Here is a 21,003-nt window from a genome sequence, read left to right on the forward strand (position 1 = left end):
GTTACATGCTACCCACCCACAGACTCAAACTGTATGAAAAAACTCCACACTACATGGGCATGAAATGTAAAAATGAAATCTGTAAGGGGAAAAGTTATCCAGATTTAGAAAATATTGAAGGAGACGTGGGAAACTATTTTAAAAGTAAATGCTTCTATAGTGTAGAAGATTTTTTGAATGATGACTATGTAATATAGTATCTCTCTAAAAAGTAACACCATACGTATTATAACCATATATTTAAAAAAATGATAACCGTGTAAAGTAATACATATGTACTGTCACCTTAGAGTTAGTTTTAAAAATGTCACAGTCTTTTTTGTATGAGTCATGTAATGTGATAATAAAAATTTGATTTGATTTGACTGGATTTGATTTGTGTTTGTACCTTTGCATAAATATCTATTGATGATGATCGAAGACTGTAGTTGTTTGATGCTTAAGGTTTTCAATAAAACAGTGAATTGTCAAAAAATCATTCCATAGTTCACAAGTTTGTTTGACCCATGAGAGAGTGTCATGGACATGCTGGATAAACTTAATTGGCACACACTTGAAGACAGACCCAAACTATCTCCTGAAGACCTACTTGCAAAATTCCAAGAACCAACTTTAAATAATGAATTCAGGGGTTTACTACAACCCCATGTGTACCACTTCCATAGAGACTGCGAAGACAATATTAGATTAATTACAGAGCACTCTGAAGCATTTAAACAATCATTCTTCCTGCACTTCAGTAATGAATGGAACGGGAAGAAGAAATGTTAACTAGTACAGTGTCGCCAGCTTGGACAGCAACACCATCTCAGTGCATTCAGTATATCAGTGACCATTTACAACAGTTGTGGGCCAGTTTGCTTCAAAAGAGGATACAACAGTTTTGTGACACACTTCTCAACAAAATCTGTAAATGCATCCAGGCCAATTTTTTCTAAGTATCAGTGTGCCCAGAAAATAAGTTTGCGTAGTTGGAGCGGTACTTTCTGAAAGTTCATTCGTAGATGACATTGCCCAACCACTTATTTTTGCTCGAAGTGCTACTGGCAACGTTAGAATAATACAAGAACTACACAGAGGTAGTCAATGAAATGTGCCACAATTAGAGAAAACTTATTGGAGTTAATGGGTGCACTATGAGGTGCAACTTTTTTGAAGAAAATGGGTAGTATTAATACAGATGGATCTCCAAATTTGGTGGGAATGTTGCCCTAATATAATTTGGCAAATTCTTCTTGAAATACGTTAGTTCCACTGTCACAGCTGCCCTTCCCATGAGAGGATTAGGCTGGCCACAGGGACATTTATGACTGATCTCCATCCCAGCTGTGGCTACCATTTCACAGCAGGTGGCAGGCAACTTGCCATAGTGCAACAAGTGTATAAAATGTTTCCTTCTCAGGCTTCTGTATAACATAATCTTGCTTGCCCACTTGTAAAGACATGGCATGAACTCTTGGGAGACCCCGAAGGATAGATTTAGCTGCCTAATTGGAAATGTTTTCCCTATCTTTTGTGCCCACAGATTACTTTGCAGAGTACGAGGGCTGTGTGTGTGTGTGTGTGTGTGTGTGTGTGTGTGTGTGTGTGTGTGTGTGTGTGTTAAGTGTAGGTGACTGTGATGGCTGTGTATGTAGTATAGTTTTCTGTGGGTGTTGGAGATGATGAGAGAAGGGAGAGGGAGAAGGCAAGTGCCGGCACATAGTGTACTTCTCTCGAAGAGCACAAAGAGGGCCACTGAGCTTAACATCTAACCAATGTATGTAAATCATCAGCAGTGTCACATGCATTCATGTCATGAGACACAGTAGAGATATTTGGAATATAATCTAGGATATTGGTGTAAATACTCGTGATCTGGGAATTCATGCAACCACCCCTCCTATCCCCTTTGACTTAAAGACAAAGGAAAAATAGTCAACAGCGTATGGTGTACTGGGATGGTCACACACTGAAGTACTGGCCATGCCCATTGGCGCTTAACGGTGTTTTGGTGATTTGATAAAAAACAGTGTATCCACCTACACAGCTGTAGACACCCCCTTGTAAAGTGAACTTTTCTGTAATAGTTCATTAGCAGTGAGTCTTGTTCAGACTTGTGCAACGAGATATCCTTTAAAAATGTGTGTGGTGAATATTAATGATGTTTTTTATGATGATTGTAAACCCTTAGTTTGGCTTCCTCTGAGGCCAAGAATTATTTTAAATTTCAGTAAGAGTGTAAAGGAGTGTTGTCATCTTTTAGCATTACATGAGTATGTCCAATATAATCGGATCTACTTTGCGTCACGTGAGTGTAGGGGAGTTGAAACAAGTAGTAACCCATGACATAATATCAACTTGAGATTTATTTTTATACATGTAATTCATTTCTAAATTTTATTGATTATTTGCATAGTAAGAAATTTAATTATGTACAACATTTAATAGGTAATGAGTTTTAATGAGATAGATATAAATATGTTTTGACATAGCAAATCACCTTGTTGCATTATGCTCTATATGTTTTCTCTTTGTAAGAACAAAAACTTCCATGTTGCTCGAGTGCGAAATCAAGTAGTTGTCGAGTGCAGATTGTCTGTAACTTACGAATGGGCATAGAATTCTTAATTTACAACCCGGAGTTGCTTTACAAATTATTCTAGGGAACAACAGCCCGACTTTGGTGGAAACAAATGGCGCGCAAATTCTCAAATATCAGCACGTAGTTTAAGATACGCGGCTGGATAGATTAGATTAGATTAATTATTCATTCCATAGACCCATAAAAGAGGGAATCTTCCTAGGTGTGGAACATGTCAGATAAACACATTACAAAAATGTAATTATAAAAACTTGAGTTTCATTATTTTAATGATCCTCAGTCAATAAACAGTAAAATTATGTACATGAATTATATTTAAACTTCTATTATTTCCAGGTTTAATACTTACATCTGCTTTCATTAAATCCTTCATTCAGACATTTGCTAGTTTCTTGGCTATTACAACCAGGTATTGTCAAAAATTAAAGTATAATAAATTTTCTTAAAAATGGTCTACTGCACTTGTTGAGAAACTCGTGGATGGAATAGAAGGAGTTGGCCACCAAAAATTCTTTTAAATTATGTTTAAATTGTGCCTTGTCTGAAACTAAACTCTTAATGGTTGCTGGTAATTATTGAAAATATGTGTTGCTGAATACTGGACTCCTCTCTGGGCAAGAGTAAGTGATTTTAAATCTTTATGTATATTTTTCTTATTCCTAATTTTGATGCTGTGTACTAAGCAGTTAGTTGGAAAAAGAGATGTATTATTTACAACAAAATTTAGTAAGGAATAAATATACTGAGAAGCTGTTGTTGATATGCCCAATTCTTTGAATAGGTTTCGACATGATCTTGGATTTACACTACTCATTCCTCTTATTATACGCTTCTGTACTCTAAAACATTTTTTCTCTGTCTGTGGAGTTACCCCAAAATATGATACCATATAACATAATGGAGTGAAAATAAGCAAAATATGCTAGTTTTTTTATATTTATATCTCCTATGTCTGACATCATTCGCATTGCAAACACAGACTTAGTTAGGTGCTTTAGCAGTTCGTTAGTATGTTGCTCCCAACTGAATTTATTATGAACCACTTATTAATGTCAGTAAAAATTTGATTAGCTGCCCTTTCTAAATTTATATTTGATTTACTATTTATTGCAATGTTGTGCCCTCTCTACACCTACCTCTGTCTGAGGCTCATCAGCTTCTAACTGAAGCAACACATCAAACTTATTCTTCACACTCACCACAAAGCTGTCTGACAAAGTTCTAGTTCTGTTACTCCTGGACTGTGCGGCTGCTCCCAGTGGAGGTTCAAGTCCTCCCTCTGGTGTGTGTGTGTGTGTGTGTGTGTGTGTGTGTGTGTGTGTGTCCTTAAGATAATTTAGGTTAAGTAGTGTGTGTACACTTAGGGACTGATGACCTTAGCAGTTAAGTCCCATAAGATTTCACACACATTTGAACATTCTTTTGTTACTCCTGTTACTCACCCCAATGGAAAAAACTACTGCACCCATCACACCAAACCCCGGAGCTAGCAATATTGGGCATTATTGTCGCGTGTAGGGTGATAATAACTGTCAAAGACTTATATGAGCAGTACAGTAATCGTTTTGATGCTTAAAGCAAGTAAGAAGCGATTTAGTATCGGGATACGACAAATATTAATCACATCATCGTCAACTTTTTGGTGCGTTGCTTAGCAACTCATAAACAGACTGTGATAGAATGTGACCTCCCCTCCTCTCTTTGCTCCCCAACATGGGGTGTCAAATGTGACCTCCCCTTCTCTCTTTGCTCTGTTTCTTTCACTGATATTTCCTCTTCTTTCTTCCTTATTCATACCATAGCTATATCTCAGGGTTTTCAATGCAGAAATGTAGTGAGAAGGGGGCACGTGTGTGGTGGTGCACGATATCATAGTGCTGTGAACGAGCATCATCCGTGCCTCTGGTTTGAGAAGACTGATGACTGAAGTATGAACATTTCTCAAAAGAAAAACAAGTATGTGCTCTCTTTTCTCTTAAAACTAAAAAGAGTAGCGTAGCTAGTGCTTTCTATCGTTCTACTAAACTGGATGAGCTTGACACCATTGATGAAGTTTCTACTTCGTAAGAAGTTTATTAATACCAATTAGCTGAAGTAAAAAAAAATCATCCAATCCAGAAGTCGTTCACAGTTAGAATAATTAGTTTCTGATGTGTGTGTAGTGGTCATTGATACTTAAAAAGAGCGTTTCAGTAATTCTATCACTGTCCATTTATGAGTTGCTAAGCAGCGTATCAACAATTTGACTATGCAATGATTAATATTTGTTGTATCTGACAGTAAATCGCTTCTCACTTTCTTTAAGCATCAAGATGATTACCATGCTGCTCATATGTCTTTGGCAGTTATTATCAAGCTAATGTCTGTAAATTGCGATTAATTTTACTGAATCATGCAATTGACGATAGCGCCTGATATCCAGCCCCGTATCTTAAACTCCATGCCGATATTTGAGAACTCGCGCACGATTTGTTGGGCTGTTGTTCCCTAGAATAATTTGTAGATCAACTGCGGGTTGTAAATTAACAATTCTATGCCCATTCATAACGATCTGCACTCGACAACTACTTGATCGTGCACTCGAGCAACACGGAAGTTTTTCTTCTTACAAAGAGAAAACGTATCAAGCATAATGTAACAAGGTGATTTGCTATGTCAAAACATACTTATATCCATCTCATTAAAACTCATTACCTATTAAATGTTGTACACAATTAAATTATTTACTTTGTAAATAGTCAATAAAATTTAGAAATGAATTACATTTTTAATAAAGAAAATCTCAAGTTGATGTGATGTCATGGGTCACTACTTGTTTAGACTCCCCTACACTCATGTGACACAAAGTAGGCATATTGGACATACTCATGTAATGCTACAATCTCATGTGCATACCAGATTCATGAATCCTTTTGCCAGAACTTAACAATTTCATGCTTCTTACGGATGGCATGTACATATACAGCTTTTTATTTTGTTATTGTCATTGGACAAGGAACCTAAAGAAAAACATAATTTCAATTTATTTTTTACCGTTAGATGAACTATAGATTGTTTTTGTCGCAGATATCACTGAAGCACTGGGAACAGAAGGAACGTTGAAAAAGCAGTTTGAACTGAGAAGATTTATTCCTGAAGGGGAAACGATTGATGGCATTGACCTTGATTTATCACCATGTTTTATACATCTGTCAAGTTCTGAAGGTTGTGCAAATTTACAGTGTTACTTGTTGGAGGTAGGGCTTGTGCTTTAATATCTAGTGTGTTTATTGTTTTAGATTTGATGTGAAGCAGTTGTGGCTACCTGTATTATTTTTTGTGCATAAGGCTGTGGCTTGCAATTGTTTTTGGAGGAAAAAAAAATAGTACTAGTATCTATGTTGTAAGACTGTATTACGTTAAGTTTCACACACACACACACGCACGCACGTGTGTGCGCGCAAATGCAACTCGCACACATGACTGCAGTCTCACAGAACTGAAACCACACTGTGAGCAGCAGCATCAGTGCATGATGGGAGTGGTGACTGGGTGGGGGTAAGGAGGAGGCTGGGGTGGGGAGGGGGAGGGATGCATGGTGGATGTGGTGGACAGTGAAGGACTGCAGTTTAGACGGAGGACAGGTGAGAGGTGGGGAGGGGAGGAGTAGCGGTACAGGAGAGAAATAAAAAGACTGGGTATGGTGGTGAAATAACAGCTACATAGTGCTGGAATGGGAACAGGGAGGGGCCTGGATGGGTGAGGACAGTGACTAATGAAGGTTGAGGCTAGGAGGGTTACGGGAACATAGGATGTATTGCAGGGAAAGTTTCCACCTGCGCAATTCAGAAAAGCTGGTGTTGGTGGGAAGGATCCATGTGGCACAGGCTGTAAAGCACTCATTGAAATAAAGGATATCATGTTTTCCAAACATGAGTAGCTGTATTGATAGAAGTATAACGGCTTCAGTTGGTATAAACAGCTTTGTTTTTTTTGTGTGTGTGCAGTCAACTTAGTAAATCATAACCATCAGATGACCCTGTGATAAGTGCATCTTTGTACTTGTAAATGAAAGCACTTGTAACTCCTGGATTTAAAGCTCACAGAAATGGTATATGTAATTGTAAAACGGAAAATCCAGGCTGGAATGTAACAATATTACAAAAAGGAAAGTTGCTACTCACCATATAGCGGAGATCATGAGTTGCAGATAGGCACAACAAAAAGACAGTGACAATATAAGCTTTCAGCCAACAGGGCCATTGTCGAAAATGGACGACACAAAACACACACACACACACACACACACACACACACACACACACACACACACACACACACACGACTGCAACCTCTGGCAGCTGAAGCCACACTGCGAGCAACAGCAGCAGCGCATAATGTGGGAGCGGCAACTGGATGGAGGGTAAGGAGGAGGCTAGGGTGGGGAGGGAGAGGGATAAAAGGGTAGGGGTGGGAGACTTTGAAGTGCTGCTGGGGAGTGTGCAAGGACGAGGTGGAGAAAGGGTAGGGTAGCTAGGTGCAATCGGGAGCTTAGATGGAGAGCAGTGGAGAGTTGGAAGGGGGGGGGGGGGGGAGTAGCAGATAAGGAGAGAAGTAAAAAGACTGGGTGTGATGGTGCAATGACGGCTGTGTAGTGCTGGAATGGGAACAGAGAAGGGTCTGGATGGGTGAGAAAAATGACTAATGCAGGTTGAGGGTTATGCTAACGTAGGATATATTGCGGGGAAAGTTCCCACCTGCGCAATTCAGAAAAGCTGAATTTTCGGGGAAGGATCCATATGGCACAGGCTGTGAAGCAGTCATTGAAATGAAGGCTGTCATGTTGGGCAGCATACTCAGCAACAGGGTGCTCCACTTGTTTCTGGGCCACAGTTTGCTGGTGGCCATTCATATGGACAGAGAGCTTGTTGGTTGTCATGCCCCCATAGAATGCAGCACAGTGATTGCAGCTTAGCTTGTAGACTATGTGACTGGTTTTGTAGGTATCCCTGCGTTTGATGGGATAGGTGCTGTTTGTGACTGGGCTGGAGCAGGTGGTGGTGAGAGGAGATATGGGAAAGGTCTATTACAGGGATATGAGCCACGAATTACGGGGTTGGGAGCAGGGGTTCTGTAGGGATGGACGAGTATATTCCGTAGTTCAGTTTACAGCAAAATACCACTGTGGGAGGGTGGGAAGGATAGTGGGCAGGATATTTCTCATTTCAGGTCACGATGACAAGTGGTTGAAACTGTGATGAAGAATGTAATTCAGTTGCTCCAATCCTGGGTGATACTGAGTTCTCCTCTGTGTCCGGACAGTGAAACTTTGCGAGATTGTTGTTGTTGGAGACTGGAAAGATAGGTACAGGAGATTTGTTTTTGTACAAGGTTGGGAGAATAATTACGATCTGTGAAGGCCTCATTGAGACCCTTAGTATATTTAGAGAGGGATCATTTATTACTGCAGATCTGACGACCACATGTGGCTAGGTTGTATGGAAGAGACTTCTTGGTACGGAATGGGTGGCAACTGTTGACGTGGAGGTATTGCATGTGGTTAGTAGATTTGGTATGGACGGAGGTACTGATGTAGGAATATTTGAGGTGGAGGTCAACATCTAGGAAGATGATTTGTTGGGTTGAGCAGGACCAGATGAAGCAAATGGGATAGAAGCTGTTGAGCTTCAGGAGGAATGTGGATAGGGTGTCCTCGCCCTTGATTCAGATCGCAAAGATGTCACCAGTGAATCTGAACCAAGTGAGGGGTTTGGGATTCTGGGTGTTTAGAAAGGATTCCTATAGATGGCCCATGAATAGGTTGGCATAGGATGGTGCCTTGCGGCTGTCCATAGCCGTACCCCCAATTTGTTTGTAGGTAACGCCTTCACGGGAGAAATAATTGTGGGTGAGGATATAATTGGTCATGGTGACTAGGAAGGAATCCGTCGAGCATTGGGAAACGTAATGTTCAGTAGTAGTAAGGCCATGGGAATTAGGAATGTTAGTTTAAAGGGACAGGGCACCATGTGGTAAATGGACAGGAACTGTGGAGAGTTGATGGAGGAAATGGTTAGTATCTTTTATATAGAAGGGTAGGCTATGGGAAATAGCTGAAGGTGTTGGTGTATGAGAGCAGAGATTCTGTCTGTGGGGGCACAGTAACCGGCCACAATGGGGCATCCTGGGTGGTTGGTTTTACAGACTTTAGGAAGCATGTAGAAGATAGGAGTGCAGGAGTGGTAGGGATGAGTAGAGAGATGGACTGCGGGGAGAGGTTCTAGGATGGCCTAAGGATTTGAGGAGAGACTGGAGATCCTGCTGGATTTCTGGAATGGGGTCACTGTGACAAGATTTATAGATGGATGCATCTGACATATGACAGCTGTTGGAGTCCTTCTACCTATTATATGTAATTGAATTTGAAAAGGCTTAACTTTATTGATGTGTTCAATTAAAATACTCTTTGCGCATAGCATTGAAGACCAACATTGGTAGCTGCTGGAAACAAGTGAATATGAGTGCTGATTTATACAATTAACTGAGTCTTTCCACTGTACTTTAGCTATAGGTTTACCAGTGCCGTTTGCTTCTGACACTCATTTGCATGACCTAGGATTGTCTCCTGGTCGTCCCACTATACCCTCTGCCCTCCCTTCCTTCCCTTCTGTCAAATGATTTATATTAATCACATACCTTTATTTTTCTTAATTTAAGTTTTTACATTTATTTCCAATGCTGATTTTGTTAATAATTGTATGTCACTTTTAATGCGGAGTCCCAGTTCTCACTATAACTGTGTCACTTGATGCCTTCTTATGATGGCTAATTTGTGTAATGCCAGTGCACGATCAGTTGAGCACCAGTGTTAAGACAGACATCACTTGACACAATACTCTGTATTATGTTCTTTTCTCTGGTATGTAAACTTGTTTGTCAATGAGTTTCAGTATATTTGCTCTTAATATGTCATCTAAAAGTTGTGTTTTCATGACAATCATGTAGTGTGTGATGATGAGGAATGCCTAATATTCGTAAATAAAAAGTTTTAACAAGTGGACCTTTGTTATTAGCAGACAAAATAATTAAGAGTAACTTAAAAGTAAATATTAGTGTGTAATTAATTTATAAGTCAGATTGCTGTCCATCCTGGTACCAATTGTTAGTCTACTATGGAACAGAAGTTGTCCTTCATACATTCATCATTCTGGAAAGGCAATTAATGTGATAGAGAGTAGATTAATGTGGAAGCGAGTAGAAAAGAGACAATAATGTGAATGATTACATCGTAAATAAGAGCATTTTTGGAGTTATTAGCACTGTTACAGATTTTTATTTAAGTATATGAATAAAGAGATTTAAATTCCTGGAACTATTGCAGGGTTTAAGATAAAAATGCACATTAGGGCTCTGTTATTGATATTTTACACAATTTTTAAGCTACACTTTTATACTTGTTTGAGGACTTTTATATTAACTCCAAATGAAAGAATCCATGATAAATTTTACACATGAAGAATGACTTCAGTTGTAGTCAACCATGAATAAAGGAGGCATGCATGTTAGCCATACATGTTACTAACAGTGAATAACCATTGTTTAAGGTTTGAATGTAAATTGGTTTGTTTATTGACTTTATGATGCAAAACTCGAAAACTGAGGCTCAAGCTGAGAATGGAGGTAAGCTTAAGCACTTATAAAAATTGTATCGCAGTGTGCTGTTGGAAGTCTTTGATTTTATTTTGTCACATGTAAAACTTAGTAGCAGTATTTACTTTCTGCTTTTTTAATTAAAATATTCAGGTATATTAGTGAACATCACTGGTATTCACCTGAAACATTTGGTTTCTTGTAGTAATCAAGGTTTTCTTCACATAAAGCATTTTGTGTATTTTAAACTAATTTCTAGAGTAAAGTCTCATTATAATTTTCAGGAATATGAACAAGTAGAGACAACAGCACAAAATCAAGTGCCCAAAAACATTTGTGTTCCAGTTTTTATGGTTTCAGCAGTACGTAAATAATGCTCGTTGTCTCTCTTAGGTATTACTCGTATTTAGTTTTCTGTCTTTTGAAGACTAAAAATAGGACACCTATGTTTTTGTTGCAGCTTCTGAAATCAATGACAACTGGGTTTGAACCACATCCTCACACTGTTCATTCAAACCTGTTACCTTTAGTACTGGACTTGCTGAGAACTGGAACAGTTCCTGTGCAGATGAAAGCTTTTGAATTTGCAGCTGATGTGTACAAAGTCAGGCCATTTTCAGAATATATAAGTGTAAGTCAGCAGGGTCAACCTCTGCCATTACAGCTCTTACTGGTTATTTTTGACACTTTGCTCCATGTTGTTGTTGATGTGAAATTTTTTATTGTATGTAATAACACCACAGTTTAAGTGTGGCATCCTGCTCCAAATTGCTAATGACATGAAATTTGGTATTGTATATAATAGCAATAACCGTCTGTAAATAGTGTTTGATTTGAAGAGGGCAAGTACTTCGTATAAGTAATATTTTTTGAAACCTTTGCCCATTAGCAAAAGTTTGAAGCAGCGGTATTGACACTGTTGTCTTAATCTTTTTGTTTATGCAATTTATACTTCAATATATTTTGAACAAGTAATCAATAAAGATATGGGTAAATCATATTACCTGTCATTTATGCCGTTCATTCTCAGGACCAGAAATCATTGTAAAGTAAATAAATAGGTTGTAGACAACGAGAGAGAGAGAGAGAGAGAGAGAGAGAGAGAGAGAGAGAGAGAGAGAGAGAGAGAGAGAGAGAGAGAGTGTTTTCTGTTTCTGAAAGATACCTTTTGGTCGAAAGCATAAACGTCTTTTTGTTATGTCTGTATGAGAATCAACGTTTCCTCTGTACCGTGAGTAGCAATATGTCCTCTTCATAATATTGTCATAATTCTTTAGAATACGTTAAGAGAGAAGCATTCAAAAGTGTGGAGCAGCTGAGTGGTAAAGGAGTACTAATGTGGCATTTCAATCAGTCCTCATGTAAAGCAAGGCTTGGGAGCAACAAATTTGGAGTTGTTTCAAGTGTAGAAAGAAAAGATTGTGAATGAGCAGGAGTATAGAGTGCAAATAGAAGTAATAGAAAATGTATAAGCTTACTTATACTCTGTCACTAATTTCCTAATTATGTACAGGCTGTGAGACATTAATCTTTCTTTCTTTCAGCATCATGCTAACGGACCCCTAATTTGTCACCTCCCCCTCTGCCCCCCCCCCCCCCCCCTCCCACTCTCCTGCCCCGCACAGTCTCCTCTTATATGTAGATCTACTTTTTTTTTTACTGGAAATATATTTTCTTGTATATGCAACAATATGCCATTTTGAATTTTCATTGAGTTATTGTATTAATTGTTACATACTTTTCATTTGTATCTGAGGGTGTTCATATTTTATTCACAAATTATGAAAAATTACAGGAAAGCAACCAGATCACATTTTATAAGTTTTTGGAGAAGATATGTGTAGCTTGTCACACTTTCGATTTACCTGAGGCACCCTATGGACAGTTGAAAAGTGCAGTGAAGACGTTACTAGAGGAAATTGCAGAAAATGTTCACCTTTATCCTGATCTGGACAGAGATTTCATAAAGGTCACTATAATAAATATTGTGCTTCAAGAATTATCACATGCTTTGTCAGGTATGTGTACTATACTTTCATTATGAACACACACACACACACACACACACACACACACACACACACTCTCTCTCTCTCTCTCTCTCTCTCTCTCTCTCTCTCTCTCTTTAAAAAAAAAAAATCCGTTTGTTCTGTACCTTTTCCTGCATCAGTATGTTGTAGTGATCCAACAAGATGCTCTTATTCTATTTATTTGAATAGTCTACAACATCGAATAATCCACGCACCCTAATTTTCAGGAAGAAAAAAGAAAAAAAAAGGGGAATACAGCATTTAATATGTGTTTTCTTTACAAAAAATTTCTTCTAATATAATGGTTCTATTTATCATCACTTTCATCATCATCATCACTAGCGGAAGAATCATTGTTGTTATTGCCATCTTCCCATAGAGCATTGTCCTTGGTTCTGTCCAGTGAATTTGTAATATCACATGTTTTGAAGGGTTTTTCCACCAGTGGTAGCAGAATTGAGTTTCATGCACATTTACCCACTCACTGATTTGGGACAAGTCCAGCTGCTTTGGTTGATTTATACTCACATAGAGTGATGACAGTATGGATGTTAGGCCTTCAGGCATAATGACCAAGTCTGTTTACCTGTTCTATAACTTCTCCTGCGTTTCTTCAGTTGTATTTCCGCAGGAGCTGTCCAGGACCAATGTGCTACATAAATCCAGTAAAACACCATTACAATGTTGCCAAACATGAGTGACACAGTCAACCACAAAGTCATTGTTCACACACCCTTTTGGATTCGCTCTCATCTATATGCCTTCCATTGATATTTTCAGTCCATTTAAATATCACATAAGGTGGTAGCTTTTGTCCACTGCCAGTTACAGGTAACGTCACTGTACATCTTTGCATCTCATTGCCATCAGTTCATATCTTGGCACTGGATTTTTGTTGTTGAGTGGCATCTCAAAACAGACTTGTAAGTGATACACATTACCAATATATATGATAATATGTAGCAGAGATGCTGAAGCAGGTAGGTACAAAAAAAAAAAAAAAAAAGGACTGTCAGAAAATGAGCTTCGGCCACCAAGGTCTTCTTCAAACTAAGACAACATTGACAAACACATTGAAGCAAACACAATTCACACACATATGACCACAAACTGTAGCAGCCGAAGCCAGACTGCGAGTAGCAGCGTATAATGGGAGTGGCAGTTGGGTGGTGGGGGTAAGGTTGAGGATGGGCCAGGGAGGTGGGGGGGGGGGGGGGGGGGGAGCAAGATAGAGGTAGGGGATGGAAAGTGCTGGTACTGGGAGTGTACAGTGAAGAGGTGGAGAGATGCTAGAGCATCTAGTTGCAATTGGTAGCTTAGACACAGGGCAGAGAGAGAGGGGAGGGGGTTGCAGAAAAGGAGAGAAGCAAAAAAAACTGAAGGTGTTTTGGTGGTTTAGTGCTTGAATAGAAGCAGGGAAGGAGCTACAAGGGTAAGGATGACTTACAGAGGTTAAGGCCAGGAGGGTTATGGGAGCATAGGATATATGGCAGGGAGAGATCCCACCTATGCAGTTCAGAAAAGCTGGTATTGTTGGGAAGGATCCAGATGGCACAACATCTAAAGCAGTCATTGAAATGAAGAACGTCATGTTGGGCGGTGTGCTCGGCAACTGGGTGGTGCAGCTGTTTCTTGACCTCAGTTTGTCAGTGGCCATTCATGCGGGCAGACAGCTTGTTGGTTGTCATGCCCATGTAGAATGCAACACAGTGGTTGCAGCTGAACTTGTAGATCAAGTGACAGGTTTCACAGATAGCCCTGTCTTTCTTGTGATAGGTGAGGTTTGTTACTGTACCAGAGTAGGTTTTGGTGGAAGGTTGTATGGAACAGGTATTGCATCTAGGACTACTACAGGGATGTGAGCCATGAGTCAAGGGATTGGAAGCAGTGATTGTCTAGGGACAGATGAGGATATTATGTAGGTTTGGTGAGTGGTAGAATACCACAGTGAGATAGGTGGGAGTGATAGTGGGTAGAACTTATCTCATTGCAGGGCATGATCAGTAGCAGTCGAAACCCTGGCAGAGAATGTAATTCAGTTGCTCCAGTCCTGGATGATACTGAGTCACTAGTTGAATGCTCCTCTGTGACTGAATGGTGGGGCTTTGTGAGGTGTAAGCTGAATGGAAAGATAAGGCACGGGAGATCTGTTTTTGTATAAATTCGGGAGATTAAAAAGGATTTGTAAAGGCCTCCGTGAGACCCTCGGTATATTTTCAGAGGTAACACTCATCACTGCAGATGTTGTGGCCACGGGTGGCTATGCAGTACAGAAGGGAATTCTTGATGTGGAACAGGTGGCAGCTGTTGAAGTGGTGGTATTGCTACTGGTTAGTAGCTTAGATATGGACAGAGATACTGGTGTAGCCATCTTTGAGGCAGATGTAAATATCGAGGGGGTTGAGTAGGACCAGGTGAAGCAAGTGGGGGAGAAGCTGTTGAGGTTCTGGAGGAATGAGTAGGATATCTTCACCCTGAATCCAGATCACGAACAGGTCATCAGTGAATCTGAACCAAGTGAGAGCTCCGGGATTCTGGGTGTTAAGGGTGGTGCCATGTGGGTGCCCTTAGCTGTACTCCAGATTTGTTTGTAGGTAATGCCTTCAAAGGAGAAGTAATTGTGGGTGAGGATATAGTTGATCATGGCAACTAGGAAGGCGGTTGTTGGTTTGAAATCTGTCAGGTGTTGGGAAAGGTAATGTTAAATAGCAGTTAGGCCATGGGTACTATGGATGTTAAGAGTAAAAGGAAATTGCACCTGTAGTGACGAGCAGGGCACTATGTGGTAAAGGAGCAGAAACTGAGGAGAGTTGGTGGAGGAGAAGAGTACGTTTAATAGGCTGAAGGTGTTGGTCTACGAGAGCAGAGATTCTCTCAGCGGGAGCACAGTAATTGGCCATAGTGGGATGTCTTGGGTGGTTGGGTGTACGGATTTTAGGAAGCATGTAGAAGGTAGGAGTGCGGGGTGTCGTAGGGGTATGGAGAGAGATGGACTCCAGCTGGAGGTTCTGGGATAGGCCTAGGGATTTGAGGAGAAACTGGAGGTCCAGGTGGAGTTCTGGAATGGGATCACTGTGTAAGGGTTTGTAGGTGGAGGAATCTGACAGCTGGCAGAGTCCTTCTGCCAGGTAATCCTTGTGATTCAAAAGAGCAGTGATGGAATCTTTGTCAGCAGTTAGGACTATAAGGATGAGATCAGTCCAGTTTTTGGTGGTGGATTGCAGTTCTTTCTGCCCATGTAACGTTAGTTTGCATGTTGAGGGATTTGGGAAACGATGTGAGGCAAGGTTCAAGGTTAAGAAATTCTGGAAAGTTAACAGGGGGTGATTGGGAGGCAGTGGAGTTGGATAACAGTTGCATTGAGGAGTGAACTGAGTCAGGTAATGTTCAGCATTGGTCTTTGGTTGAGTCTGATTAGTATGGTTGGTTGCAAAAAAGTGCTTCCACTGTAGGAACTGGGAGAAGGTCTTTTAGCAAGTCCCATGGTTGAATGTGGGAGTGAGGCAAAAGGTGAGGCCTTAGGAAAGGACTGATACTGCTACAGGGCTGGAGCTTTTGGAGGAAAGGTTCATGACTGTGTTAGGGTCTGTATAGGTTCTGGATTCTGTGTAGTGGTGGGAGGGAGTTGTTGAGGGTGGGATAGATATAGTAGGGATGCGTTACAAGGTTTGTTTTTATGAGGGGATGGGGATGTGCAGAAGATTCGGAGGTTGTTGTAGAGGTGGTGGATTATGGTAGTCCAAGGCAGGAGTAGGAAGTGAACAAGGTGGAGAGTTTTTTTTGAGGTGGCATAGTGCGTGTAGCTCCTAGAGGGCAAGAGTTTCATTATGTGTCACAGGAACCAGGAACTTGGGATTGCATAGCAGAAGAATTTTGTGGATAGAGAGAAGGTAATTGCAATGAGGTTTGAGTCTGATTGATGTGGTTTTGCAGGACTGTTTTGGGGAGGGTGAAGGATTGGTGTTATCTGAACATGGAGGGCATTGTGGAAGGAAGAGTGGCACCTGGAGATGGGTAATTTGATGGTAAGGCCATTTGGGAGGGATACCATGAGCAAGGTAACAATGCAGGAACAGTATGTGGGACCGGGCTCTGGCCAGGGATAAATAAGCTTTTTTGTAGTGATGCAGATGGAAGGAGCAAGGATACGTCATGTTGGATAAAAATGAGTAAAAATACGCAAATAATGTAGAATTCCGTCCAAAATTTTTTTTACAAAAAAAAGCCGGTCAAACTCTTGGAAAAAAATCACGAAAAGGATGAAATGGATGAAGTAAGGAAAAACAAGATTAAATCAGAGGGAGTGCATGCCAATTTCATTTGATTTTTGCTTTGAACTACCACACAGAATCCAGAAACTAAACAGATGCCAAACAGTCATGAACCTTTCCTCCAAAATCCCTAGCCCCTCAGAAATATCAGTCGTTTTCAAATGCCTCACTTTTTGCCCGACTCACAAATTCAATCATCCAGGACTTCTCAAAGACTTTCTTTCTTGTGGTACCTGCAGTGGAAACAATTTTTTGCCACCAACCCCACCAATCCGACTCAACCAAAGACCAATGTTGAATCCTGCCTGACTCAGTTCACTCCTCCATCCACCGTAATCCACTCCCACTGCCCCCAAATCACCCCCTGTTAACTTTCCAGAATTTCTTAACCTTGAACCTTGCCTCACCATCATCCCCCAAATCACCCAACATTCAAACTAACTTCACACCTGCAGGAAGAATTGCAGTCGACCACCTAAAAACTGGTCGTCATATGCCAGCCTATTCTTGGGCCATCTAGAGGAATCCTTCCTAAACACTAGAACTCCAAACCCCTCACCTGGTTCAGATTCATTGGTGACACCATTGTGATCTGGATTGAGGACATCCTATCCACATTCCCCCTGAACCTCAATAGCTTCTCCACAATTTCCTTCTCCTGGTCCTACTCAACCCAACAAGCCAACTTCCTTGTTGTTCACCTGTGCCTCAAAGACGGCTTCATCAGCACATCAGTCCATATTAAACCTAATAATCACAAACAATTCCTCCACTGTGACAGCTGCCACCCATTGCATACCAAAGAGTCCTTTCCATACAGTCTAGCCACCCATGGCCATTGTATCTGCAGTGACGAGCAGTCCCCCTCGAAATGTACTGAGGGTCTCACTAAGGCCTTCAGATATCATAAGTATTCTGCAAACCTTGTACAAAAACAGATCTCCTGTGCCTTATCTTTCCAGTCACACACCACCTCCCAAAATCCCACTGTCTGCCACAGAGAAGAATTTCCCTCATGATTCAGTACCATCCAGCACTGGAGCAACTGAATTACATTCTCCTATACAATATCCTCGTCCATCCCTACACAAACCCTGCTCCCAACCTCTTGCCTCATGGCTCATATCCCTGTAATAGACGTTGATGCGAGACCTGTCTCATACATCCTCCCACCACCACCTGTTCCAGTCTTGTCAACCAACATCACCTATCCCATCAAAGGCAGGGCTATCTGTGAAACCAGTCATATGATCTGCAGATCTACAAGCAAAGCTGCAACCACTGTGTTGCTTTCTGTGTGGGCATGACAAACAACAGACTGTCTGTCTGTATGAATGGCCACTCACAAACTGTGGCCAAGAAACAACTGGACAAGCCTGTTACTGAGCATGTCACCCAACACAACTTTCTTCATTTCAATGACTGCTTTACATGTTGTGCCATCTGGATCCTTCCCACCAGCACCAGCTTTCCTAGATTGCCCAGGTAGGAACTCTCCCTGCAATATATCCTATGCTCCCATAACTCTCCTGGCCTTAACCTTCTTTAGTCGTTGTCCTTATCCATGTAGCCCCTTCGCTGTTTCCGTTCCACCACTATTCAGCCCTGTATTCCACCAATGCATGCAGTCTTCTTACTTCTTTCCTTTTCCGCTACCCTCACCCCTCCCCTCCCCTGCTGCCCTTCATAAAACATCCCAACTGCAACTAGCTGCCCATTCTACCCACTCTCCATCTCTTCCCTGTATGCTCCCACTAACAGCACTTTAGCATCCCTCACCTACACACTGCTATATCTCCCCTTCCTTGTCCCATCATGTGCTTGCAATCTGGCTTCAGCTGCCAGAGAGAGAGAGAGAGAGAGAGAGAGAGAGAGTGTGTGTGTGTGTGTGTGTGTGTGTGTGTGTGTGTGTGTGTGTGCAACTAAGGTCTTGTTGGCAGAAAGCCCACTTTCTGACAGTCCTTTTGTTGTGCCTTTCTGCGACTCAGAATCTCTGCTATATGGTGAGTAGCAACTATCCCTTTCATAATACTGTTGCCTTCAATCCTGGATTTTCCATTGTTACATATTGTAAAAAGGTATTTAATAAGGAGGATACTTTCTACTTTTAAGAGGTGATTCTACTTTACCATTAGGATGGGAACGTCTTGGATGTGATAAATGTTTGCAAATTTGTCTGAACTAAAATAGCATATTAGACCTATTTGTACTTTTAACTAATTAGAGGCAAAATAAGAGTATAAGTATGTTTATCTCTGTGTGTTTGCTTTTAAATGTTGTAGCAGTGAAAGTAATGACAGCCGACTTCTCTTCCAGGTTGTATTATGTTATTATTAAAATGGTCTTCACATGTCACTATAATTCTGGTTTCTAACTTTAAATTTAGTGTTTGACTATTAAAAAAAAAATTGTTACGATAGCCTTTGTATTTTATTTGATCACTATTCTCCATCTATTTTTTTTTTTCTTCTAGATATTGTGTCAGAAACCCTGAACAATATTATTAGAAAAATACTTGGACGCACATTCCAATGGAAGCTGGAAAGACATTTTATAGAAGAGATTGCAGGGAAACTAGATTCTTGTAAAGTAAGTACCTAGCCCTTCTCCGCCTTTTACAGAATCTTCAAGACTAATTATACATTGGAGAAAATGTAGAAATTATGTTACATTATTCGCTTTGGATTTATTTAAACAAGCTGACATTCACAAAATTGGAAGAAAATTTGACACACATAATCTAAGCACTTGGATTAGTCAATTTCTTTATTACTATGGCAGTAAAGTTTCTTGGATGGTGTGAAAATTCCATATGTTCTAAAAAGTTGAGAGTTGTTTAGCATTGTTTGGCACCCTAGTGCAGGAAGGATTGGTATGAGCCATAGTTTTTCGAACGGACAGTGGAGGCAATATGGGAGCCCAAGAAGTTCCAGAAAAGGCAGCTACAAATGTAACAAACACTTTCATTGATGCTGCTGCACTGCATGATGCACCGGGTAAGTGGTCGACTGGCTGCTGAATTCTGCTTGGCTGGCTGCATGTAGGGTTCAAGATGCTGATGCGGATCTCCACTGGGTACTGGTGGGCTAAGTAGGTGCGCTGCCCATGTGCCTGTACACCAGCGGCATATATGTGACACTGATGTATCTGCTATGGCCCAGGGAGACATGCGGCTGTGTCATGGTCGTGGATGCACAACATGCCGAGATGCCGATTCGGCAGCAGTGGCAGGAATTGGCTGTGCTGCAGTTGATGACCTGTGAAGGGCTGTTGTGCCAATGCATAGAGATGATGGCCTGCTGTGGCCTCAAACTGGTGACATATACTGGCAAGTCCTTGTGGCATCCTCGTCTAGCACAGCCTTGGTGTCCTGGTAGGGCTGCCCCAAATTAAATTCCATTATAAAAATTTTCTGTACTTACAGTAGGCAGTGGCACACTTTTGCGTATCCTTAAACGTCACTGCTCCTGCCAGTGTGTAAAAATGCCTTGCCCCTTGCTTCACTAGTCTGTGCATTATTGTTGAGTTTGCTGTTTCAGCAAGCTAACCTGTCTCACAACATTGTCTTGGCCTTGTTGAATTATTACAGTGACATCATCTCACATTTGCCTGTTGTCAGCACTTCTGCAGTACACTGCTCAGGCTTACACTAGAATGTCCATGTACAATGATGAGCCAAAAGATTATGATGAAATGCTTAATAGGTTGTTTATCTGCATTTGGAACGAAATGCATCACTTCTTCTGCTTATCAGAAATCTGACAGTTTGTTGGTAGCTTTGTTGGGGTATGAGACATTAGATGTGTAGGCACAGGTCATGTAATTTGCGTAAATAATGGGCTGCTGATTTGCTTATGCGGTGATGGTGCCCGATAGTGACCTGGATGGGTTCTGTAGGAGTTACACCAGGTGAATTTGCTTGCTGTGGCATCAATGTGAGTTCACTTTAATGCTCATCAAACCACTTTAGCACATTTCAGGCTCCAAGACACGGACAATGATACTGCTGAAAGATGACATCACAATTGGGGAAGACATCAAGCATCAAGGGATGCAGATGGTTCACAGCTGGCAGTGTGTCTTTGATTACTACCACAGGTCCCCTGCAAGGCAGGAGAATGTCTCGCATTGCATAATACTGCTCCCCCCAGCCTGTGTCCATAGCATACTGCATATTTCGAGCTGCCGTTCACCTTGATGATGACATCAGTGGTGATGATGTGCGACCTAATGCAGTAAAAATGTGATTCACCCGAAGAACCAACACTTTTCCTTGAGCAGTGGCTGAATCCTGGTGGTCCCATGCCCTTTGCAGTTGGAACTGACGACATTGTGCGGTCAACATGTGAACACGTAGGAGTGGTCTGCTATAGAGCTCCATATTCAACAATGTACGATGAACGGTGTGCTCTGAAACACTTCTGTGTGCACCAGCATTGTGCCCTTTCAGCGGAGATGTCACAAATCACCATCTGACCCGCTTTACACA

General features: G+C 41.0%; 1 protein-coding gene across 2 annotated transcripts in view; it reads left to right on the forward strand.

Moving 5' to 3' along the window:
- LOC126334727 (serine/threonine-protein kinase ATR-like) overlaps window positions 1–21,003 on the forward strand; it is a 402,997-nt gene that overhangs the window by 81,510 nt on the left and 300,484 nt on the right. For both annotated transcript variants that reach the window (XM_049997265.1, XM_049997266.1), the window contains exons 5-8: window positions 5,651–5,820; window positions 10,674–10,844; window positions 12,009–12,231; window positions 18,988–19,103. In XM_049997265.1, the coding sequence (XP_049853222.1) occupies window positions 5,651–5,820; window positions 10,674–10,844; window positions 12,009–12,231; window positions 18,988–19,103 (680 nt within the window). The remainder of the gene's footprint in view (window positions 1–5,650; window positions 5,821–10,673; window positions 10,845–12,008; window positions 12,232–18,987; window positions 19,104–21,003) is intronic.

This window comes from Schistocerca gregaria, chromosome 2 (genome assembly GCF_023897955.1).
Source record: "Schistocerca gregaria isolate iqSchGreg1 chromosome 2, iqSchGreg1.2, whole genome shotgun sequence".
NCBI classification, from domain to species: Eukaryota; Metazoa; Arthropoda; class Insecta; order Orthoptera; family Acrididae; genus Schistocerca; species Schistocerca gregaria.